Source organism: Pseudorasbora parva, chromosome 6 (assembly GCF_024679245.1).
Source record: "Pseudorasbora parva isolate DD20220531a chromosome 6, ASM2467924v1, whole genome shotgun sequence".
Taxonomy (NCBI): Eukaryota; Metazoa; Chordata; class Actinopteri; order Cypriniformes; family Gobionidae; genus Pseudorasbora; species Pseudorasbora parva.
In genome coordinates this window covers 12,625,213-12,651,590 of record NC_090177.1, presented here as the reverse complement: position 1 = coordinate 12,651,590, position 26,378 = coordinate 12,625,213, and the positions used below count along the sequence as shown (strand labels likewise).

Here is a 26,378-nt window from a genome sequence, read left to right as displayed (position 1 = left end):
GTTATTGCTGCTGCTGCTGTTGTTTTTGCTGCTGCTGTAGGTTATTGCTGCTGCTGCTGCTGCTGTTGTTTTTGCTGCTGCTGCTGTTGTTTTTGTTGCTGCTGCTGTTGTTTTTGCTGCTGCTGCTACTGTAGGTTATTGCTGCTGCTGCTGCTGCTGCTGCTGTTGTTTTTGCTGCTGCTGCTACTGTAGGTTATTGCTGCTGCTGCTGCTGCTGCTGTTGTTTTTGCTGCTGCTGCTACTGTAGGTTATTGCTGCTGCTGCTGCTGCTGCTGCTGTTGTTTTTGCTGCTGCTGCTACTGTAGGTTATTGCTGCTGCTGCTGTTGTTTTTGCTGCTGCTGCTGCTGTAGGTTATTGCTGCTGCTGCTGCTGTAGGTTATTGCTGCTGCTTGCTGCTTTTATTGCTTCTGCTGCTGCTGGTTATTACTGCTGCTGGTTATTGCTGCTACTGTAGGTTGCTACTGCTGCTTTTATTGCTTCTGCTGCTGCTGGTTATTACTGCTACTGGTTATTGCTGCTACTGTAGGTTGCTGCTGCTGCTTTTATTGCTTCTGCTGCTGCTGGTTATTGCTGCTAATGTAGGTTGCTGCTGCTGCTTTTATTGCTTCTGCTGCTGCTGGTTATTACTGCTGCTGGTTATTGCTGCTACTGTAGGTTGCTGCTGCTGCTTTTATTGTTGATGCTGAATAGCAAGTATAGGACCGATATCTCTTCCCTTTGTGTTTTGAGCTTCTAAATGTGGACGGAGAGCAGCGCGCTGAGACTGTGTTGCTTCAAGCGCATCATTCTGCGCACGGGATGCGCATACGCGCTTATTATTACACTATGTTGCTTCAAATGCATCATCTTGCGCAAGGTGATGTGCATACGCGCTTTGTGGCGGCATGCATTATAATACTTTTGCGCTATGAAAGATTATTAATAGCTTTTCTTGTTCTGCCCTATCTATAACATGTTTCTGCCTCCATAAAAATATTTGCTATACATTTAAAATGAATGTAATTTCTTAGTGTATAGGTCCTATTTCTATAAATATATTTACTTGATTTTCATGAATATATTTTGTGTAACATTTTACCAGATTTACAGCTACACTTATTCACTTTTATGTTTTCCTTTATTTTCCCCCCACTAAATGTTTAGATTTATTGTGCACTCATGATTTTGTAACTTTTGCTGCTGAATTATCTACTAACCTAATTTATTCACCATCTATAGTAGTATATTTGTCATAGATTGTGATTTTTTTAATATATATATATATATATATATATATATATATATATATATATATATATATATATATATATATATATATATATATATATATATAATATATACAGTATTGTTCAAAATAATAGCAGTACAATGTGACTTACCAGAATAATCAAGGTTTTTCGTATATTTTTTTATTGCTACGTGGCAAACAAGTTACCAGTAGGTTCAGTAGATTCTCAGAAAACAAATGAGACCCAGCATTCATGATATGCACGCTCTTAAGGCTGTGCAATTGGGCAATTAGTTGAATTAGTTGAAAGGGGTGTGTTCAAAAAAATAGCAGTGTGGCATTCAATCACTGAGGTCATCAATTTTGTGAAGAAACAGGTGTGAATCAGGTGGCCCCTATTTAAGGATGAAGCCAACACTTGTTGAACATGCATTTGAAAGCTGAGGAAAATGGGTCGTTCAAGACATTGTTCAGAAGAACAGCGTACTTTGATTAAAAAGTTGATTAGAGAGGGGAAAACCTATAAAGAGGTGCAAAAAATGATAGGCTGTTCAGCTAAAATGATCTCCAATGCCTTAAAATGGAGAGCAAAACCAGAGAGACGTGGAAGAAAACGGAAGACAACCATCAAAATGGATAGAAGAATAACCAGAATGGCAAAGGCTCAGCCAATGATCACCTCCAGGATGATCAAAGACAGTCTGGAGTTACCTGTAAGTACTGTGAAAGTTAGAAGATGTCTGTGTGAAGCTAATCTATTTTCAAGAATCCCCCGCAAAGTCCCTCTGTTAAAAAAAAGGCATGTGCAGAAGAGGTTACAATTTGCCAAAGAACACATCAACTGGCCTAAAGAGAAATGGAGGAACATTTTGTGGACTGATGAGAGTAAAATTTGTTCTTTTTGGGTCCAAGGGCCACAGGCAGTTTGTGAGACGACCCCCAAACTCTGAATTCAAGCCACAGTACACAGTGAAGACAGTGAAGCATGGAGGTGCAAGCATCATGATATGGGCATGTTTCTCCTACTGTGGTGTTGGGCCTATTTATCGCATACCAGGGATCATGGATCAGTTTGCATATGTTAAAATACTTGAAGAGGTCATGTTACCCTATGCTGAAGAGGACATGCCCTTGAATCGGTTGTTTCAACAAGACAATGACCCAAAACACACTAGTAAACGGGCAAAGTCTTGGTTCCAAACCAACAAAATTAATGTTATGGAGTGGCCAGCCCAATCTCCAGACCTTAATCCAATTGAGAACTTGTGGGGTGATATCAAAAATGCTGTTTCTGAAGCAAAACCAAGAAATGTGAATGAATTGTGGAATGTTGTTAAAGAATCATGGAGTGGAATAACAGCTGAGAGGTGCCACAAGTTGGTTGACTCCATGCCACACAGATGTCAAGCAGTTTTTAAAAACTGTGGTCATACAACTAAATATTAGTTTAGTGATTCACAGGATTGCTAAATCCCAGAAAGAAAAAAAATGTTTGTACAAAATAGTTTTGAGTTTGTACAGTCAAAGGTAGACACTGCTATTTTTTTGAACACACCCCTTTCAACTAATTGCCCAATTGCACAGCCCTAAGAGCGTGCATATCATGAATGCTGGGTCTTGTTTGTTTTCTGACAATCTACTGAACCTACTGGTAACTTGTTTGCCACGTAGCAATAAAAAAAATACTAAAAACCTTGATTATTCTGGTTAGTCACATTGTACTGCTATTATTTTGAACAAGACTGTATATATATATATATATATATATATATATATATATATATATATATATATATATATATATATATATATATATATATAAAATTTAAATTAAAATGCTTTGTTTTTTTAACTTTTGTTTTGTTTTTGTTGTATTTTATTTTTTTCTCTTTGGATGGATGTCCGAATAAACTAATTAAACTAAAAAAAAATTAGACTAAACCTGTATGATTTTTTTTTTTTTTTATCTATACAGTCTATACAGTGAAAGTCAATGGGGTCCAATGTTGTCAAGGTTTGTTTAGACCTCAGTGTTCTTCAAAGTAACTCCTTTGGTGCACAGAAGAAAGAAAGTGATACATGTTTCGAATGACATGAGTCATCATGTTTGGGTGATCTACCCTGTTAAGACACATGCATTTGTGTCTGAAAATGTTATATCACAATTTAGTTGGGACCCCACAAAAAGGTCTTCCATTGTTAAGAGTTCCCAAAACAAGTACCCAGAGTTCTGTTTCCACCACTGCTATTAAATCCATGGGATTGTCTGACATGGTTGACTTTTTAAACCTGTAACATTAAGGCGGATTTTGCCACCATCTGACAGGCTGGGTGCTAGGGTGGAAAATTGGTCTGGCTTAGAGTGGGGAATACTGAAGAGCTCTCTAGGTGTGTTGTGCTTTGTCTAAAAGCTGTCTGAGGAATGCTAACTCCTTGTGGCATTGTGAGCTTTTAGTAAACAGAGTGTGTGTGCGATGTTCAAAGAGCTCATGAGGTTAGCGAAACAGAGGAGTTTGAGAGAACCAGAGTAAAAATTTCAAGGAGATCACTCATTTGGAGTGTTGGAAAAAGGCTTAGCTGAAGTACCCACTCACTGGGATTTGATTAGCATAGCTAGCTTTGGTTAAATTAGTATTTAAGGGTGTGAATCACCAGGTAGAAATGGAGGAAAGGGCTCAAAGGTAATGGATTGAGGCTGAGGTTACGATGGAAACAGATGAGCATATGGTGTAATGTTTTGTCTCATAGATCGTAGATATCAAATCAAGCTGTGTGTTAGGACTTTTTCATTCCGATGTTGTCTCTGCTGTTGCTCTTTCTCAGGGGTTCAGTACATCTGCTTGTTAAACGGGTTGAAAATAACAAACTAATACCGCAAACAGCAGTAGCAATTAATGCTAACAGCTTACATTGCTTTTCACAAACTCCTTTCAGCCTAACCTGTTTATCTTGGCTAAATCACAAGGGCTTTCCCCAAGAGAACCATAAACTTGTCTCTTGTGGTATTAATAGGAATGTTAATCAGACAGCCTAAATTAATATGGTGTATCTGATTTGGTGAAGTTAATTGGATGTAATCCAGTGTGGTTCTGGGAATATTACCCATTCAGTCTCTATCCTGATTCACTGACTAAACCTAATGCTTTATTTATATAGTGCAATATGGACATTTATGCATTTCGGTATCTGTACATCACCATGAAATCATGTGACACCATTTTTCAGAATGAAACATCATTTGGAGGCCATTTTGATTGTACAAAAAAGTACAATCAAAAGTACAAGATGAAAAAAAAGAACTTTCACTGTTGTTAGTTGCACTCAAATCATCCTTGATCACATTACTTAAAAAAACTCATGTAACTACATTAACTTGAAGGGTTAGTTCACCCAAAAATAAAAATTTGCTCATTAATAACTTATCCTCATGTCATTCGACACCCGTAAGACCTCTGTTCATCCTCGGAACACAGTTTAAGATATTTTTGTTGAAATCCGATGGCTCAGAAAGGCCTTCATTGACACCAATGTTATTTCCTCTCTCAAAACCCATAAAGGCACTAAAGACGTTGTTACAAAGTCCATCTCACTACAGTGGCTCTACAATCATTTTATGAAGCGACGAGAATAGTTTTTGTGCGCAAAAAAATAAAATAACGACCTATATGTTGATGAGCTGAATTCAAAACAATGTTTCGAATGGTTATGAATCAGTATATTGATTCATTGATTCAACCTCGTCCATAAAACTTTGAAACACAGAGGGGGCATTTACTAGACCATACGGCATCACAAGGTATTCGTAGGAATAATTCAGCTGGATTCTGGTGGTAAATGGGAACTGACGCTGCAATGTCTCGGTAACAGTTCCGTTCATCTTTGATGAACTCGTAGGGCTTGCTGCATTAATTTTTCTAGCCCCAGCGTGTCATCATAAATGGTGAGCTGGAGGCGAAGTGTGGGGTTAACCTTCTTCGATGGACTGTCAAAAGGGCCTTTTCGCTCCACCCACTTGCCAGAAGCTAGGGTTCGGAATTCAAGGGAGTATGCAGAAACTGATCTTTTACATTGACATAACTGCAATAGTTGGTCGCTGACAGATAATCCCCTATGGGGTGCCTAAACACCTCTTTAAAATGATTTTTAAAATTCTGTAATGAGCATATAACCACAGTCTTTTGAAACCAAGAGCAAGGGATCACAGGCGGCGGAGAATCAGACAGGGATCCTGGAGACAGTCGGACAATGACACAGATGTTTGTGTAACACAGGTAAGTATACGTAACGCCTTGGGATCTCAGGGAGTATCAGAAGATCAGGAGACATCAGGATAATGGTCTGTTCCTGTTGGAGGTTGGACACTGAACTGGGACAGTGGTGAATGTTTTATGGGACTGGTGATGAGGCTGTTGATGGGAAGCAGGTGTGAGTGATTAGTATTCTGGGGAGAGTGATCGTTGAGTGGTGGAGGGAACCGAGCTTGACTGATCTCTGACAATAGTTGTCCTCTTACACTTGTAGAGCAAATAGTTATTTTAATAAGGTAAATTAAATAAATAAATGTGTTTACCTAACATAATACACTTTTCTAAATATAACATAACATTATTAAGTAAACATAATGTAACAGTGACAAATTCAAATGGTTTGTATTCACTCAAAGACATTTTGTCAGCTTAACTTGAATTTCTTTTGTTCATATAACTAAATTGTTATTTGTAAACATTACTCAATAGTTGTATGGAACCACTTGATGCTGCATTTTAAGTAAATTCAACAAGTAATTTTTTTTGAGTGAATCACATGGAGCATTCATTCATTCATTCATTCATTCATTCATTCATTCATTCATTCATTCATTCATTTATTCTTTTCTATCTAAAATGTTTTTTAATGTATTCATATTTTTTATTATTCACATTCATTTACTGCGTTAAAGGGAAAGTTCACTTAAAAATTAAAATTCTGTCATCACTTACTTTTACCCTCAAGTTTTTCTTTCTTCTGCTGAACACAAAAGAATATTTAGCTACTATTTTTCCTAAGCTGAAGTCAGCTAAATGTTGTTACAGAGTCAGAACAAGCCATTACATTTTGATAAACAGTTAAAAAAATCCCTTATGCATAAGGACACCAGGAACTTGCATTAAGGAAGTAAACAGGGTTTTGTTTTGATTTGATCTTGACTTGTGTCAATAGATTGTGTAATATCTGTAATAGTAACCATATTCATACACCATTCTGCTTCAGAGTTATGATTTGGCACATATACTTGTCAAGCACTCTTGTAATAGCCCTGATTTAAGTGTCTTGTTGACAGATGTGGTCGTTGATTGTACCTTATACTTGTCACTTCAGTAAGAATCCCTTAACATAACTGCTACCAATCCTCAGGTTTAACTGTCTGTCCAGCTTCAAATAATATATTATAGCACTTTCCGTGTAGGCTCTGATACACACTTGACAAGAATGGTCTGTGTCAACAGGACCTCTGAGAAATCCGGCTGTGCTTAAGTGTCTATGGCTGTTAAGTGAGAGGCAGGAAAAAGTTTGCAGTGTGATTAGTTGGAGATGACATGTTCTGGCCTTTCTATTTGTCTTGCAGCTGATTATCCAGAAGATCCGCATGTGCCAGCAGCTGTGGGCTTGTGAGCCATTTGTCAGTGTGCTAGAGTACCTTCTGGCTGTGGGCAATTACCTGAACCAGAACGCAGGCAAGGACAGGGCCAAGGGATTTCGCCTCTCGTCCTTAACTAAGGTAGGACCCGCACCAGCAGCAAATGACTTGTGGGGATGGCGAGGAGAGCCAGGGCAAATAAAACATCTTATTGGCATACAGGTTTTATTTCTCTTTCTTTTTTACTGGTTTTTATTTCTTCTCCAGTTGTTTTATCTGTTCACCCTTGGTTAACAGCATTAAGGATAACAAATAATATGGGCTGAGATTTTTTCAAAATAATTTAGCATTTCCTGTTTTTAGCTCTGGTTCTGGTCACATTTTGTTGTGAGCACATATGAACCGAAAAGTCTCGCACATATTCTACCATTCAAGACCGGTAGTATTTTTTTCTTCTTTTTTATTCAGCTAGGTTGTTTTAAATTGATCAAAAGTGAAATTAGGTTATGTTAAACAGTTATTTTGAACTTTCTATTACGTCAAATAATAAAAATATGTATCATTTGTGTCCACAACATTGATGAAAATAATCAATGTTTCTGAAGCATCAAATCATCCTAATTAGAATGCTTTATGAGGAATCATGTGACACTAAAGAATAGAGTAATATATATATATATATATATATATATATATATATATTCTGGGGCTTGTTTGACTTCACCCAGCGATGCGCAGACCGATCGGCGGCAGACTTGAAGCAGTGCATGCCGGTTAGAAATGTTGTCCGACTTGAGACAGCGCTGACGGCACGTGACTGTGATGTATGTCAACAAAGTACCGCGAGAGCAGCCGGCTGATGCAGCCGCTGCAGATTCTCAAGGGGGACTGCAGGAGGATACACGAGCTCTGATGACGACACAGCTGATCCATGATTGGCCGGATTCACCGCATGACAGCGATCACGTGTGTCTCGTGTTTATTCTAAAACCTTATGTTACGCTAATACTCACAAATCATTTATTTATAACAGTAAAACCTCTTTTCATGTAGTCGCGATGTTATATTGTCATGTTTATCAAACTAAAACTGATAAAAACCGTTGACACCACTTCATTGATAGTGTAGGTTTATATGTTAAACTTTAAAGCTACACTGTGTAACTTTTTTAGTTTATTCTTAGCTAAAAAATAGTTCTTTCAAAAATATATGTGCTCATTAATGTATATTTACTTCTTTCAAGTAATAAAGTATTCTCGTAAGTTTATAATATGCCATTGAAAATACATACGGGTGAGGGGTTCGAATGCTGGTCGCCATGTTGCCCCTCCATCTTGAAAGTACATTAGCCAAAGAGGGACATACCCATAAATTCAAGCTTCGCCTTTCGCGTTTTAACACTCGATGGCACTGTGTCGAATGTGAGAGGGGGATTGCCATGTTAATCTTGGACTAAATCGGCCACCGTAGGAGTTAAAACGAAATCAGAATTGAGAGGAACAGAGACTATTCACTGGATGGTCATATACCTTTACACCGCTAGATGGAGGAAAATATTACACAGTGTAGCTTTAATCTTGTCCAAATAGACGCTTTATTAAACAGTACATAAAGAATTGAATGAAAATGTCATTTGAAACATCTGTGTATTTGAGAAATATTGCATTTATTTAACTTCAGAAGTGATAAAGTTTGCTAACGCAGCGCAAGCATCACCACGGGAAGCAGTAAGTGTCCGACTTCACGTCTCCGTTTGCAGCTCCTCCCCGCCTGCACTCGGCTACTCTCGCCGATCGCATGCATCCAGCCGCAGCCGATGTCCAACACACCTCTCAATTCTCACAAGGATGCATTGTGTCCTCACGTCTTTCCGAGTTCTTTCAAGGCCTGACCCGTCTCCACGAGAACGCATGTCCATTCTTTGCATTCTTGTAATTGAGAAACAGCCATGACATCAAAGACGGACGATACATTGTGATTGAAAAGACGTTGACAGCGAAAAGGAAAAGGTGTTGAATTAGTGACATAATTGCTGCTAATTACATGTATGTTTTGTATGTGACATACCTGAACAAGTTTTCCCAGTAGAACTTAAGAAAGGCTAGTATCTCCTAAACCCTGTTGTTATGATGCATTGCATATGTATTTCATCATGTATGTTATTGTATGACTACACAAATCAGACATGCAGTACCTATGAGTTTCTCTTTGTTGTTAATTTCTACAAACTCTTGCCACAGTGGACCGATTCATTAGCCATGCGGCATGGCTTTTTTTTAGAGCCCGCTAAGTCATTAGTGACACACAGTGGTAATTTATATTGATTTTTGTAGACCAAGATGCTGAAAACCCAGTTCCTCAGTGGCAAGATTTAAGGGTACTTACACAATAAGCTAAACGACTTCCTCCTTTGGAAATGAGGTTTCTGAGTGCACCATCTATGTGCTTCCTACATAGAAACATGACATAAGAAAGATAACAGAATTCTAACTCTTAGAAGTATAACTGTACAGTGCAGCTTTGGCGATTCATGAAACACCCTACCCTGACATGTTGATTATGAATGTGATTTCATAATTGAAATAATATAATATAAAATATTCATACAATAATATATAATATTTTTGTTTCCAGTGTAAGACATTTAAAGAACTTTGCATTTCCGTCTGGAATCTATGCATTGCCATGAACTTTTTATGTCACGGTTTAATGCAAAACAAGACCAATAATGTACACTTATATTGCCAAAAGTTTTGGGACGCCTACCTTTAATGACATCCCATTCTTAATCTGTAGGGTTTAATATGGAGTTGGCCCACCCTTTGCCTTTCACTGTCTATAACAAAGGGGGCAAACCCAACCCCTGAAAAACAACCCCACCCCATAATCCCCCCACCACCAATCTTTAAACTTGACACAATGCAGTCAGACAACCGTTCTGGCAACTGCCAAACCCAGACTCATCCTTCGGATTAGCAGACAGAGAAGCGTGATTTTTCACTCCAGAGAAAATGTCTCCACTGCTCTAGAGTCCAGTGGCGGTGTGCTTTACACCACTGCATCTGATGCTTTGCATTGCACTTGGTGATTGTCACGTTACAGACAAAGGAAATGGTGCGAGGACTCAAGTGCAGAAAAGGATATATATTTATAACAAATAAAACATAAATACAAAACAAACACCCACGAGGTGGCAAAACGCATAATAGAACATAAACTAAAACTCAAAACATACCAACAGAAGTCACTGGGGGAACGGGAGACGCAGACATTACACAAGGATCCAACACAGACTGACAAACACAAGGAGATTATAAAGGGAACAAACAAGGCAGATAATGAGGGAGAACAGGTGGGGCAAATTAACCAATAATCAGATAACAAGGGGGAGGGAACTGACAGGGACACGAGCACATGCTCAACATAACAAAACCCACAAGTGCACACACGACAGGACAGGCATGTGACATTACCCCCTCCTTAAGGAGCGGCTACCAGACGCTCCACTAGGGACGGGAGGGACAGACCCGGGCGGGACGGGAGGGACAGACCAGGGAGGGACGGGAGGGACAGACCAGGGAGGGACGGGAGGGACAGACCAGGGAGGGACGGGAGGGACAGACCAGGGAGGCACGGGAGGGACAGACCAGGGGGGCACGGGAGGGACAGACCAGGGGGGCACGGGAGGGACAGACCAGGGGGGCACGGGAGGGACAGACAAAGAAGGTACAGACAAGGGAGGGGTAAACAAGGGAGGAACGAGGAAAACAAAAAGTTCAGGAGGCCATGGTGGCCCACAAAGTTCGAATGGCCAGGGCGGCCCACCGAGTTCGGGAGGCCCACCAAGTTCAAGCGGCCGGGGCGGCCCATAGAGTTCAGGCAGCCAGGGCAGTGCGGGTAGAGCAGGACGCCAGGGAGGCGCGGTGAGAGCAGGGTGCCAGAGAGGCGCGGTGAGTGCAGGGGGCGCCAGGGAGGCGCGGTGAGAGCAGGACGCTTTAGTGGCGTGGTGAGAGCAGGACGCCTCAGCGGCGCACGGAGAGCAGGACGCCTCAGCGGCGCACGGAGAGCAGGACGCCTCAGCGGCGCACGGAGAGCAGGACGCCTCAGCGGCGCACGGAGAGCAGGACGCCTCAGCGGCGCACGGAGAGCAGGACGCCTCAGCGGCGCACGGAGAGCAGGACGCCTCAGCGGCGCACGGAGAGCAGGGCGCCTCAGGGGCGCAGGGAGAGCAGGGCGCCTCAGCGGCGCAGGGAGAGCAGGGCGCCTCAGCGGCGCAGGGAGAGCAGGGCGCCTCAGCGGCGCAGGGAGAGCAGGGCGCCTCAGCGGCGCAGGCAGGGCATTGGGGAAACTTCTCCAGTCCAGCAGTATCCACCGGCACTGGGACCACCGGAATACGATCTGCTGGCATTGGGACCACCGGAACATGATCTGCCGGAACTGGGACCACCGGAACATGATCCGCCGGCACAGGGACCACCGGAACATGATCCACCGGCACAGGGACCACCGGAACACGATCCACCGGCACAGGGACCACCGGAACACGATCCGCCGGAACTGAGACCACCGGCACACGATCCACCGGAACTGGGACCACCGGAACTGCCTCCGGGGCTTCGGATAAAGCCCTGTGCTCCTTCCACGCATGCAGGACTGCCACCACAAAGCATCCCATCACAGCCCTCCAGGCCGTTTCCGGACTCGGGACCACCGGAACGGAGTCCACCGGCACAGGGACCACCGGAACACGATCCACCGGCACAGGGACCACCGGAACACGATCCACCGGCACAGGGACCACCGGAACACGATCCACCGGCACAGGGACCACCGGAACACGATCCACCGGCACAGGGACCACCGGAACACGATCCACCGGCACAGGGACCACCGGAGCACGATCCACCGGCACAGGGACCACCGGAGCACGATCCACCGGCACAGGGACCACCGGAGCACGATCCACCGGCACAGGGACCACCGGAGCACGATCCACCGGCACAGGGACCACCGGAGCACGATCCACCGGCACAGGGACCACCGGAGCACGATCCACCGGCACAGGGACCACCGGAACATAATCCACCTGAACTGGGACCACTGGAACAGGCACGGAGGGAGCCTTCCTTCTCCTCCTCCGTTTCAAGACCACCAGAACTGGGTCCATCGGCATTGGGACCACCGGAACACGATCCACCGGCACCGGGACCACCGGCACAGGGTCCACCGGAAGTGGATCCATAGGTACCACCGGACTCCGGAGAGGGGCCCTCCTCCGCTGTCCAATGAAATAATCCACAGTCACCTCGAATGTTGCCCCCTCCAGTGCCCTCATTACAGTCCAATCGAATGGTTTGTCGAGGGCATAATTGAAGAGCTCCTTAAGAGTTTCATCTCTGTATCCCAGTCCCTCTGCAGCCCTCTTAAACTCCTGTGCAAATTCCCTCAGATCAGTTCCTTGTTGCCGCATAGCTCTAAGGGAGCTAAACTGGACTATACGGTCCCAGAGGGGACAGGAGATAGCAGAGGGAGGGGATTGCGGTGACCTCTTTCTCCGCTGAGTCCTCATATTGGTTGGATCCTTCTGTCACGTTACAGACAAAGGAAATGGTGCGAGGACTCAAGTGCAGAAAAGGATATATATTTATAACAAATAAAACATAAATACAAAACAAACACCCACGAGGGGGCAAAACGCATAATAGAACATAAACTAAAACTCAAAACATACCAACAGAAGTCACTGGGGGAACGGGAGACGCAGACATTACACAAGGATCCAACACAGACTGACAAACACAAGGAGATTATAAAGGGAACAAACAAGGCAGATAATGAGGGAGAACAGGTGGGGCAAATTAACCAATAATCAGATAACAAGGGGGAGGGAACTGACAGGGACACGAGCACATGCTCAACATAACAAAACCCACAAGTGCACACACGACAGGACAGGCATGTGACAGTGATGTAAGGCTTGGATGAGCTGCTCGGCCATAGAAACCCATTCCATGAAGCTCTCTACGCACTGTTCTTGAGCTAATCTGAAGACCACATGAAGTTTGGAGGTCTGTAGCTATTGACTGCAGAAAGTTGCCGACTTCTGCGCACCTTAGCATGATTTTATACTCCTGTCCTGTGGCCATGGAAGTGATTGGAACACCTGAATTCAATGATTTGGAGGGTTGTCCCAATACTTTTGGCAATATAGTGTTTTTTATTGGTCATTTGGTGTTTGCTATTTTTCCAATTACAACGTTTCATACACTACAATTCAAAGGTTTGGGATTCGTTAGATTTATTTATTTTATGCTTAACAAGGTTACAATTATTTGACCAAACAGTAATATTGTTTTCTAATTTAAAATATTGTAAAATGTAATTTATTCCTGTGATCAAAGCTAAACTTTCAGCATTATTACTAGATTCTTCAGTGTCACATGAGCCTTCAGAAATCATTCTAATATGAGGATTTGCTGTTAAAGAATTATTTATTATTATTATCCATGTTGAAAACCGTTGTGCTGTTTCATATTTTTATGGAAACCGTGGTAATTTATGGTAACACTTTAGTATGAGGAACACATATTTACAATTAACTACGATTTTGCCTGAATAAACTCCTAATTTACTGCTTATTAATAGTTAGTAATAGCCTGTCGTGGTCATACTCAATTCTGTTCAGAATATGATTCTGATACTGCTCCATTGGGCTCTAATTATGGGGCATGTTTCTACCGAACCAGGAAAGACTTCAATTAGATAAACCTACAACCAATCAGAGCAACTAAGCGAAGCATGACGTTAGTTGTCAAACGTCAACAGAACTCAACTGCACTGTGTGTTGCCAAATCTGCGTTTTTCCCAAGTTTTATTATGCCACAGGTTGTTATTATGCCGCGTGTTGTTATTATGCCGCGGGTTGTTTTCCATGCTCGCGGGTTGAAGCGACCTCAATTATGTGATATATAGACCCATGAATGCGAATTTAGCAGGCCACCTCGCATATACAAACAAGCTCTCCGTTTAGGATTTGAACAAATTCAACCAAGCGCCTTTGATGACGTGGATGATTACGTTACTGTTGATCATTTGTCCATCATCGTCCAAAACCCACCCTGATGATTTCATTGGTCCGAACAGTTTCTGTTCAGGCATAATCACTCCTCTATGGATCAAGTCCAGACCGAACTGCCCGAGCTCAAATGTTGTGGGCGGGGCTGAGTTCGGCTGGCATCCAGGCAAGGTTAGTAAGGTAGTTTAGGGTAGGATTAAGGGATGTAGAATTAGGTGGAATAAAGCATTATTATGTGCTTCATAAGTGCTAATAAACAGCCAACATCCTGGGATATGCATGCTAATAAGCAACTAGTTAATATTAAGAATTAAACCCTAAAATAAAGGATTACCTAATTTTCCCAGGATTCCTTGATTAATAGAAAGAAGAGTTCAAAAGAACAGCATTTATTTGAAATAAAAAAATCTAACAATGTAAAAGTCTTTACCGCCACTTTCCATCAATTTAATGCATCCTTGCTAAATAAAAGTCAAGAATTTTAATAACCCAAATTTTTACTTTTTTTGAAACCGCAAAATATAAGTGATCCTTTCTGAACTAAGCCTAAGCTTTGAACAAACAGTGTATTTGATGCCTCCTGGTCACCTTCTAGTATTGTAGAATGGTTCGGGATTGAAATTGTAAACAACACAACCTAGAAACAGAGTACAGCCCACTTTTCCACCCATCTGAAGATTAGTATTTAGACCCCTGTGAGTTTTAAATTAGCGGCTGCTGAAATTGTTGCAGTGGCTTCATGTCTACATGCATTCCCATAAAGAATAGGTCTAGAGAGCTTGATATATCCCTGCTTTTGTTCTCTACAGGCCTCTTCATATGGAGAGTAGTTGAAACAATCACTCTTGAACATGCTCGCTGGGTTTTGTTGCATGCATACTCACTTAACATTTTCTTTCTTTAAGAAGGTGCAATTGAGATTGGAGTGTTTTGTGTTTAGCACTATTTGATTCATTTTCAGTGCTTAAAGGGTTCAACCAAAAATGAAACTTCTGTCATCATTCACTCACCCTCCAGTTGTTCCATACCTTTATGAGTTTCTTTCCTCTGTTGAACACAAAAGAAGATATTTTTAAGAATGTTGGTTATCCAGACCCAGACTTCAATAGTTCCCCCCCCCCATATTTTAAAAGTCAATGGGGTCAATCAGCTGTTTGGCCACCAACATTCTTCAAAATATCTTCTTTTGTATTCAGCAGAATAAAGAAGCTAATACAGGTTTGGAACAACTGGAGGGTGAGTGAATGATGACAATTTTTTTTTTTTTGGGTGAATCCCTTTAAGTTATTCACAACATGTTAAAACATCAACACATGAGTGTTCACTTTTTCTAAAGACATGCATTCCTCATCATGATCACCCTTCAGTCTGCTATACAATTCTCAATCTTTAAAAACACTCACGTGAAGCTGCAGTACTTCAATATCTTTTGCATTGTGTCTGTATGGAGAATCAGAGAGCAGAACCTTAGAGATGTCAAGGAGACCCTTTTGGAAAAATGTTAACTGGTTTTTCACATGTGCACAATAGAGGTGCTCTTCGGCACAAGGACATTATCTTCCATTTTTAGTTGATGGTAATATGCACGTGGGTGTTGAATTGTCAAACCTCGCTCTTTCTCTGGCCTTGGGCAAGGTATTGGTATTCAAAGATGCGTGCATGTGCGTGCATAAACGCTCACAAATGCACACTCACACCCAAGATAAATATTTGTTTACTCGATCCTCTAAATTTAACACCCTCTGGTCAGATGGGATATTTGATTGGGGATATATGACCAATTGTTCCCAAATCTCTGCCTCACTGCCTACATAGACAATTGATTCCAATCGGATTTGTTGTTAATATGTTGCTAATGGCATTAATAACCATTCAAGTACATTAAGTCTTGAGTCTCTTCTGCTCAACAAGGCTGAAATTATTTGATCATAATACAGTAAAACAGTTATATTCAGAATTATTACAAAAAAGTTGTAATATATAAGGGTGGTTCCGTGGTTTTTTTAAAGGCTTGGTTGTGTTTATGGGGCGCAGTATAACATGTCTTAATACGTCTTCTTTTTTAAACGCCGTATTTTTCTTCTATTTGACCTTTATTCCACACCGCTGTCTCCACTGTCCTTTGAACGGCTCGTTTGCTTCCTGCTTCTATGAAGCCCATTCCTCTGAAAAACGTAATGGTCTTAGATTGGTTAGATGGCCAAATGTAGTTTCCTGTATTTTTATTGGCTGAAGTGCCAAGCACAGGTTGAATGGAAACGCCACGCACCTTACCATTACGGGCAGAAGTCACATCTGCGGAGACTAGCAAGGGTTTATGATGTCCCCAACCCGGGAAGAAGCTTGTTGTAGTCCAAACCGGCCGTTTTTGAAGGCAATTTGCATTGAACTTTCAGCGCTTTAACTTTGCTGATACTGTTTATGCTGAAGCAGCAACATTACACACTAACTAAAGATAAAAAAGTGAAATCGCATGCAACCACCCCCTTTAAAATGTAATTTATTCCTGTGATGCAAAGCTAAATTTTCAGTATCATTACCCCAGGTAATGTCACGTTATCCTTCAGAAATCATTCTGATATGATGATTTGCTAAATTATATATTAATGGAATAGGGTTTTTACAAATATTTCACTCATAAATGGCAATTTCTCAACTATTTCTACTCAAACAATTTAGAGCTTGACACAACTAGAAAAAATGATTATAGAAATGTACAAGTTTAAAAAAAATTTTTTATTTTGTATTTATATTCAATAAAAATATTTGTATTAACTTTTCCCCCCGGTGTTAAATGGAATACAGTGTAAAAAGTGTCAATGATGCCTTAAAATGCTCCCTACATTGGCTGCTCAATAGGTTTTGTAACACAAATGTACCATCTTTTCCCAAGTGCAGGTGCATGGATAAACACATCCATTACTTTTCCCTCTTTTTTCCAGCTTTCTCAGCTGCGCGGGAACAATCGGAAGTTCACCTTGCTGCATGCCCTTGTGGAGCAGATCATGTTGCGAGAACCACGTTTGGCCACCTTTTTCCTGGAGCTTGCAGAATTCGAGACTGTTCCTGGAGGTACTCTAATCAAAATTTCATTGGGAAGGGAAGATGTGATAGATGTTTTTTCAGGCTGATTTGATTGAATGCCTTTTGATTGTGTGTATCTGTGGTTTTCCTGCAGCTTCGGTTAAAGGTCTAACAGCAGAGGTGGATGGTACGTGGTCTTATCTGATGTGTTACTGCGGCACCAAACTTGTTTTGTAGATGCCTTTGATGCTTGATTGAGCACTTTTGCTTTCAGAATATCAACAAACCCTTTCACTTCACTATTATATTGAAGTTTGGTCAGGCATTTCATACAGTTTATAACTTTTTGATCAGCTGAGCGTTAGATTCAAACCTGTTGCTTTTTGGCTTGCTTGCGCATTAATGCATAAAGGCATTGCAATTTTAATCAGAAAGTTTAGTTGGTCCATTATAAATGTCCTCAAACAGAGATTGCTCCCCTTTGTCACCATTTAGCAGTGAAGAATGAGTTTCAGAAGGTCATCCACTACAGGAAAGCACAAAAAAAGAAAAACACAGCCAATCAACACTCTAAATTCTTCAAAGACTTAAAGGTAATTTTACAGATTTACCCAATTATCTTTGCACTACTTGGTCTGAATATGAATTTGAAAGAAAACAGAAATTAATGTAATGTTTTTTAGAACAGTATGATTTATTCAAGTGATTTCTTCTGTTAAACACAAAATGTTAAATTATGAGTTAATCCCGAATGGCGATTTAAGGATTTTTTTCCTTTCCTGTGAAAAAAATCAAAAAATATATATTATTTGTGTGGTATATTCTAAGTCTTTGCAATTTAAGTCATCACTCATTCACTGAGCTTTAATGACTTTGACTGTTGAACTTAAGAATCAATCTGGGGTGCATTTGCTAAAACCATTGTTAGCCGTTATCAGCATTGTGTAACAAGTCGGTATTTCACATAGTTCCAACAAACATTCACAAACCACATTGGAAAATGGGTTGGTTGGCACAACAGCTCTCAACCGCTTGTTAAAAACATAGTTTCTTGTTTGCATGACGTGGAAAAAAATGTTTTGCTCCTGATTTTGAACATAATAAGCAAGCTGACATTCAGTATCATCTATGTTTTATTCAGAATACATACAAATGTCATTTACGTCTTTTAGTTTGTCAAAAGTGTTGTTTTTGAAATGTGCATGTGCGTACGTGCTCTAGTACATAAGAACCTGCCTATGATTGATTCTTGAAATAAGCAAAATTTGAGTTAGTCCTCAGATGATGCCATGTCCATAATTTATAGCAATTTTTTTGAATCATTTTTGATCTCAAACTGATTCATTTAATTTAATATTAATTAAAAGAAATTATACTATGATGTTTGTTGAATGCTTGAATCTGATTGGTTGATGAACGTTCTAAGGTGTGCAGTTGTTTTCAGGGAAATGCACAGCTAAAGTAGTTCCAAGCATGTCTTGACATTTACATTTATGCATTTAGCTGACGCTTTCATCCAAAGCGACTTAGTTACATTGCATTCAAGGTACACATTTTTACATTTGTTTTGCTTTCCCTGGGAATTAAACTCATGACCTTGGCTTTGCTAGAGCCACGCTCTACTGTATGATCTACAGAAAAGTACAGAAACTACAGGAAAGTATATCACTTTGCCAAATGATTTCAGTCATTTCAAAAGTCCTTACAGCGATGTAAGGACCGTGAAACGTTAGTTTATTTCTTCAACTATGCATCACTCTATAGCTCACCCCAGACTGATTCTGTGAACTAGAGCAAAAGATCAGATTTAAAAGAATGGCTTAAATTGAACAAAGCTACTTCTCTCAGTGAATGATTCAAATTTTAGTCTCTTCCTCACACATAGCTATCATATGCCTTCCAGAGCTATCAAAAGACTTAAAGCACACAAATAATATAATACATTATTATGCTTTTATGCTCCTTAGTCAGTTTGGAGCTTCACAGCCCCAGTCCTTATTTATCTCCATTATATTGAAAACACTGTCCAGGATATTCTTTAAAAAAAAAAAAAATCTAATGTATTGTATCCTTGTTGCAAAGCTCCATAGAGAAAGGAAGTTAATCTAGATCGTATAAAGCACAGATCCTTGTGAGCTTGCGGTTTGTTACACCTTTTGTCTGTATAAAAGCTTTTTCTGTGGTCTGGTTGGAGAGAAATATCAGTGATATCACAGAGACTTTGAATTCCAGTGCTAAAAAGAAGGAAAGAAGGATAATGCGCTCCAGTAACACCTGCTCTTCCTTTATCTCCGGCTCTAGATGGCCATCGAGAAGCATGAGGCCGATTTCAGACAGCTGATGAAGAGGTGTGAGGAGATGAGGAAGCTCTACACTGACATATTGGTAATCCCTGAGTTATTATTTCAATATCTTCTGTTGTGTTGCCTTGAGACGGATGGGCTGGAATCACCGGCTTCCTGGAGATTGGCTTTTTCTGCTTATCTGTGCCAGGTGGACTTTGGGAAGGGGGGATATATTTCAGCCCAACAATTCACCAAGGTTACCGTGTGTTTTTTTTTTCTTCTCCTCCTTGGCTATGAGGGACATGGTGCTGGATTGAGAATGATTTATGATGACAAATCTCTGTGATGCTCATGGGTTGTTTATAGCATTAAATATGTGATGAGCATAGAAGATCGTCTTTGGTGGACCAGAGGGGCATTTGCTACAAAAATTTGAAAAACAGCTTGAAATTCAGCATTGTAACAAATATGCTCGGCCCTGAATATATTCAAATAGAAAGCACCTCTTTTAAATTATAATATTTCACAATATTACTGTTTTACTCTATTTTCAATCACATAAATGCAGTGAGCAAAAGACCTTATCTTACCTACCCCAAACTTCTGAACAGCAGTGTTATATTTATTATGTTTCTACTTATTTCTGACAAAAAACAAGTCTCTAAAAGTCCAGTTGGGGCAAATATGCACAGCTTTCCTAATAATAAAGGAAAGAACAAATTCTTAAAGAGAGTCCTTTTCTTCTGTTTGTAACATGTATTGTATTTCCCAACTGCCACAATTTTCTTTAAGACCATCCATAAAAACTGTTTCACTGTAAACATTCAGCCCATTGTGAGTTTGACAGGATGAGGAGCGAGTCTTCTGCCAGGGATGAGAATAGTTTTAGTTTTACAATTACAGCCCAAACTTTCAGCCTTGGGCAAAAATACAGCAAACAGCAATTTGGGACTGTGGAGCCACGATAAAGAGAGAAACTGAGGGGGATGGGAAAATAAGCAGGCTTTTTGGCTATTAAATAGTTTATATCACTTAGTTTGTCATCATTAAGGTTATAAGCCTGGCCTACCTGGTGTCTCTGCAGATATGAAGGTGATTAAACAGTTGTTCACAGCATTAGTTGGTCTAAAAAGTTCGATTCTGCCATCATTTACTCAACCTCATGCCGTTCCAAACTAGTATGATGTTGTTTCTTAAGTGGATGAATACATTTTAAAGCGGACATAATATGCACTTTTTTAAGTGTTGATTTGTTTTTGGCTTCTACTAGGTTTTCATGCTTGAATGTTCAAAAAACACCTTATTTTTCACATATTTGCTGTTGTTGCAGTTCCTCTTAGTGATGTCCAGTTCGCGAACGAATCGTTCTTTTTAACCAGATCTTTATAGTGAACCGGTCGAACCAGTTCACCAAATCGAACTGAATCGTTCTAAACAGTTCGCGTCTCAAATCAGGGCTGATCCCACAAGTTACTATAGTTATTAACTTTCTGACATGAGTGACAGTCTCTCAAACTAGAAATAAACTAATATCTTGAAGTAGATGTTGTAACTCCAATCGTTAGCTGAACTGAGACATGTTTTGCTGAGAGATCTGATGAGCTCACGAGCAGCTGATACTAAGCATGCGCGTGTAATCGAACGTAGCGGCTCTCGGATCATCGGATCAGCAGTACAGAATCGAAAACCGTTTCTGTCGGACACGTTCGATACTGAGAACCGATGAGCCGATGAGCTGCGCATGCGTTATTTGTTCAGAGGAACGAAATGCAGGTTAAGTGTATAAAACTAATCACATTTGGAAACATCATAAAGCTGTCTCATCACTGTATTATTTTAAAGTTTGTACAAAGATTGTAAAACGGTCAAATGAAACATTTATTTGTTTTATCAATAATGCATGGTATTTTCAGCAACAGCTTTTATCTTATTGAATTTCTAAGTTGATACACATTTTAAAATGTAATCAAAACAGTAGGTTTGATATAGACTATTCAGCTTGCAGCATTTTGCAGCTCAGCAACCTATGCTCAGCACACACACACACTGATACAGCGGTTCTCGAGTCAGATCGACCGGTTGCAACGGATCACCAGTACAGAATCGAGAACCGCTTCTATCGGACACGTTCGATCTTTCGGACATGTTCGATTCTGAGAACCGGTGAGCTGAGATACTGAGCATGCGTGATAGCGTCGTAACCGAACTGTTTCTCTCGGACTGGGACAGCTGATGCTAATAAAACATGAGCACGAGTGAACTGAGGATTTGTGTAAGTATTATGTCAATGTAAGTTTATTTAATCTGTGTAAAACATCAGTGTTTGCATGACAGTGACAGTGACAGTCTCTCAAACTAGAAATAAAACTAATATCTTGAAGTAGATGTTGTAACAATCGATTCAGTTCGATTTGGTGAACTTGAGTGCTGTTGCAAAATATTAATGAAAAAATGTATCCAAGATGATGATGATGTCAATAATAATTATTACTATACTAAGTTTTGATTACAAATACTTTTTTATAGGGATGTGTTTAAATGTATTTTCATCCGCCGGGATGATAGAAATGATGTCATTACGTAAGGACGTAAAAGAACCGGTGATTCGTTTTTTTTTAACCGGATCATTGAAACGAACTGTCCGAAAGATCCGGTTCGCGGAAAAGAACCGAACTTCCCATCACTAGTTCCTCTCTTCCCAGTCTGTCAGTAACCCTGTTTAGTTCCTGTCTCGATGAAGCCCCACCTAAAATTGGTGTGCTGTGATTGGTCAACCACTTCAAGTATGTTTTGAAAAGTTACCCCTATTACCAAAATCAAATTTCAAAACTATTAAAATAACTCAACCAGGCCCTGCCCCTTTTTGTTTTGGGGTGGACTGTATTTTAAATCAAATAAATGCAGCCCTAGTGAGCAAAAGAGACTCATCGTACAGACCCCTTGTTCCCGTGTATGTTAAACATTTGAGAGAACATCACATAATAAGCTGACTTCATAAATAGTTGTTGATTATCCTAAAATGTTTTCTTTTGAACTCATCATTATGGTGATCAATGTTCCCTTTGGTTGGACACCAACTTCATTTATATTATTGTAATTCTCTTCTTATTGATGCAGCGATGCAACAAGAAATCACAGTTATTAGGTTTCAAAGGAAGAGAAGTATCCGTAATAAACAGATTGCTTTTAAAAGGGTCAAAACACAACAGCTATTCTAAGTCAAGAAATTAACTGTACTAACTAAGCTTTTGTCAGTACAACAAATTATTACTTAGATTTTAAAGCATCAGTTTTACATGCTTTTTTAGGTAAGTCTAAATAATTAGATTGTACAGTGTATAGAGAATCACTCCTTTGGAATGACTTTGTGCTGACGTTGTAACTTTGCAGAGCTTTTTCATGCTCAAACAGCAACATTATTACACACTAAAAAGCATAACAGTATCCTTTTAAAAAGTATGACATGAATATTAGTGAAAAACTCAAGGGAACATTGACTAGGTGGAATTTTAATGATTTGATTTGATCAGGGGTACTCTATTAAAACTTAAAAATTTTGACTTTGAAAGAGACAGTAACAGTCACAATATGAAGCAAATTCCATTGTATAAAGCATTATATAAATAAACGTGATAATATCACTGTTCATTTTTTTTTTTCTTCCACAGGTAAAATTCGGAGAGCCTTTGGATCAAGACTCCCAAGAACTTTTCGGATGGATTTGCCAATTTATTAGTGACTTCAAGAAAGTATACTCTGAATACGCTCAATGAACATGAGTTTCTATTCCGAGAGCCACGTCTAATACAGTAGGTGTTTGCATGTGTGAATTTGCACCTGCTTTCCCAAGCATTTCAATCCAAAGGTGATATAAATGTCTGTAGAAACAGACTTACCTGCAGACTGCGGCAAATTTTTTTCCGGATGTTTCCCAGTGCTGGTGTTTAGGTTTGATTAAAAGTCTTAGCGAGCTGGATAATGCGGTTCTTTGACCCGACGCTACAGCAAATAGCTAGGATTGATTTTCCAAGCAGGAGCAAACGTTTATTGGAGGCACATATCATTTTTGTTCTTTTAGAGTTTATGTATAATGGATGTTGGTTATAAATTCACAGATGGATATTGTGAAAGAGGCGTTCTGGTTCCGACAGCCAGCTGAATGGCTTCCACGTGTGCCTGCTGAATCTCTGACTCTCTCTGTGGCCTTGAGCGTGTGTGTTTTCTGGATGATACAGACTCGAGAAACCCTCAGTGGCGGTTCAGCACAGGACATCTACATTTCAGACTATTCAGAACCGACCGCTTTTCATTTTTCTTTTCTGTGGATTTCATTCATAAAACGATGACGAGTAACAGAAGAAACACATCTGATTTCCTGTGCATAGGATTTACATGCTAACAATTTGTAATCCTTTTTGTAATGAACATCTATTGGAGTTTTTCTGCCATTGCAGGTATATTTAATCCAGAAATTAAAAGGCTGTCATTGTTTACTCACCCTTACGCCATTCTAAACCCATATGACTTTCTTCTTTGGAGCACAAAATATGCTTTGCAGAATGTTTAAGCAGCTCTATAGTGATGAATGGGGCTGTGGAGCTCAAAAAGAGCACTATAAAAGCATTCTAAAAGTGCACTATATTAAATACTTTTTTATTTTAAGCACTATTTTACATTTTTTGGGGGACTAATTTGAGTTAATACGTGACCCATTCTTTTAAACCACATAAACCAGCACAGTAGCAACAGTAGCTGTGTAAATATGACCTTGTGAACTATTTGTTGTGAGCTATGGAATCACATTCATTGTATAGTATAACAAGCAAATAAAGCAAGTATTGCACCCTGCAGTAGGGTACATAAAGTATTCTGTGTGCCATTTCATGACCTGCAGGAGTTTGTCAGCTCAAATTCTCTGCTTAGTCAGACATAAAATGCTTTCCCTCTACAATGTGGCAAAAAGAGTTTTTACTAAACTTGACTGCACAAGTAATGACTATTTTATTCATTAAAACAATATATTCACATTAGAACACTGCATTAATAGTCATTTTAACTTGACTCTTCTGGTATCACTGGTATCTGTAGTCCCTTTGTGTGCTTTTTTGAACATTTTGTACTCATAGTCTGTGAACATGTTTGGTTTTATATTAGAAAAAAAAACAGAGGGGATTACAACATTTGCTTTAAATTATTCCACTTGCAACACAGAGCTTTTACGGTTACATTAGTTTAAATCTCTACATCTTACATCTGTTGATGTTTGTAGGTACTCAGCTGTTGCTTTGTTATCTTATATTTTACCTTAACTGGCTTGAGACTGGCCATACAAAGAGTAGGAAGCCAGTAGTGCTTTTTTCACAGTGCATGTTCCCTTTCAAAAGCTTCTCTATGCTGCACTGATTGTAGCGCTATGGGAACACTTGTGTGTGACTGGCTATGAAGCATGTGTGCAAACATGCCAATGACGTCATTGGAATGCATTCTCATCAGAGGCTATAAATAGATGAGCAACGGGTGAGTGGGGGCAGAGCATGCTGCTCTTGTGCTGGAGCACAGCGATTGTGAGTACTGTGAACTGTTCACAGTAATTAAAGTTAAAGTGCTTCACGATCTGGCAGAGAAACGAAAGACGTGTCAGTTCCTATGGCTTGCTCTTTCAAGATTGGGATGTCCTCTTGCCTGACCCCGAAGAGTGCCCCGGCACCTCTCCAACTTGGGGATCTAATCAGGTGGTGACTCGTGACTCATTACACTGGCCACAGGAACAGTAGACCCCCAAACGCTAAAAGTTAGCCTCCTTGACGAGTTTTGGTCCTCTCTGCATACATTCATTAGATTTGTTGGATGTTCATGTGACACTGGTCTCACACGTCCTTAAGTCAACATCCCAAGTTTATGTGTGAGACCTTTTGCCTGCAGCAGAGCACACACTACTCAACCGTGAGGGGTTGGTATCCCCTGGTATTCTCCTTCCCATAGCGCTAGAATCAGCGCAGCATAGAGAGAAGCTTTTGAAAGTGAATATCCCGTTTACTTGACTGGTATCCTGTTCCCTGAAAAAAGCGTGAACGAGATGCTGCGCTTCATTGCCGCACCGAGGATGTGTCCAGACGTCTCTTCAGACAAAGTGATACCTGAAAGGCACACCTGCTGCAGCCTCTGATGAGCATGCATTCCAGTGATGTCACCTTCAGAGGTTCAAGTTTAAGGCCATTTTCGTTGCCGTATTTGCATAAATTCTTCAAAGCCACTCACACATAAAGAGGCAGTTTCCCAGATAGAGATTAAGTCTAGTCCTGGACTAAAATGGCCTTTTAAACAAGAAACAATGTTTTAAATATTCCTAGACTTTGTCTAATCCAGAGTTTAATAAACAGATTTCCTGGAGGAAGACTAGAGCTACTTCAGGATAACATTTTATCTTAAATTAAACCTACCACAAGAACACAGTATATGTACAGTGAGAGTGTGTATGTGTGTGTGGCAAGCTAGTAAGAGCTGTGCGTTTAAACTTCACTTCGCTAGCGCATTAGTGACTGACACTAGAGACTCAAATCCTGCTCGGAATGGGTAGAGTAAGAACCTTTGTGTTTGCCCACAATATTTTTTATAAATGCAAAGTTTCTTGGGGGAACCCAAAACATTTTTAGAGAATGCAAAAGCATTGACTAGTAATTTTTGTCCCGTTTTATATCAGTTTTCCTTCACCATGTCCCTTTAAGGACTTTGTACATTCCACAGCTGATGTGTGTCGTTTTTCTTTGCTATTTGCTTTAAAAGAGTTTCCTCTTGTTCAGTAAAATGTTTTGCATTGCAGTCTTTTTCTGCTATCATTGTTCTCTTTAGATTTGCTTCTCAGTTCCATGCAATTTCAAGCTTTTCTAGGTCCATTCCATGTTTTATAGCCAACCTCTGTCATGCTAATTCAGTTGGTTTTAAATGAATCTAGTTTATTTTAGTTCAGGACTCCATAGTCTAGGTGTTAGTAATCTGAATTTAAAGGGTTACTTCAGCGATTAGCACATGGCTTTGTATCAGTAGAAACCCTGGAGTATATTTGAATGATCATGCTGACCTGGAGTATATTAGAAAACGTGGCAGACTGAAGACGCGCTGTGAACGACTGCCCCGATCGCAGACGCGTT

General features: G+C 40.2%; 1 protein-coding gene across 2 annotated transcripts in view; it reads left to right on the top strand.

The window, feature by feature from the left end:
- The window catches only part of LOC137079225 (uncharacterized), a 54,626-nt gene extending 30,425 nt beyond the window's left edge, over positions 1–24,201 (top strand). The window contains exons 13-19 of one of the 2 annotated variants that reach the window (XM_067447176.1): positions 6,835–6,987; positions 16,864–16,993; positions 17,100–17,132; positions 17,441–17,538; positions 19,247–19,330; positions 22,899–23,039; positions 23,346–24,201. In XM_067447176.1, coding sequence (XP_067303277.1) covers positions 6,835–6,987; positions 16,864–16,993; positions 17,100–17,132; positions 17,441–17,538; positions 19,247–19,330; positions 22,899–23,003 — 603 coding nt within the window. In that variant the 3' untranslated portion in view covers positions 23,004–23,039; positions 23,346–24,201. Of the gene's footprint in view, positions 1–6,834; positions 6,988–16,863; positions 16,994–17,099; positions 17,133–17,440; positions 17,539–19,246; positions 19,331–22,898 lie in introns of both variants that reach the window. The other variant, XM_067447177.1, reaches the window with a different exon arrangement.
- Positions 24,202–26,378: the final 2,177 nt, after the last annotated feature.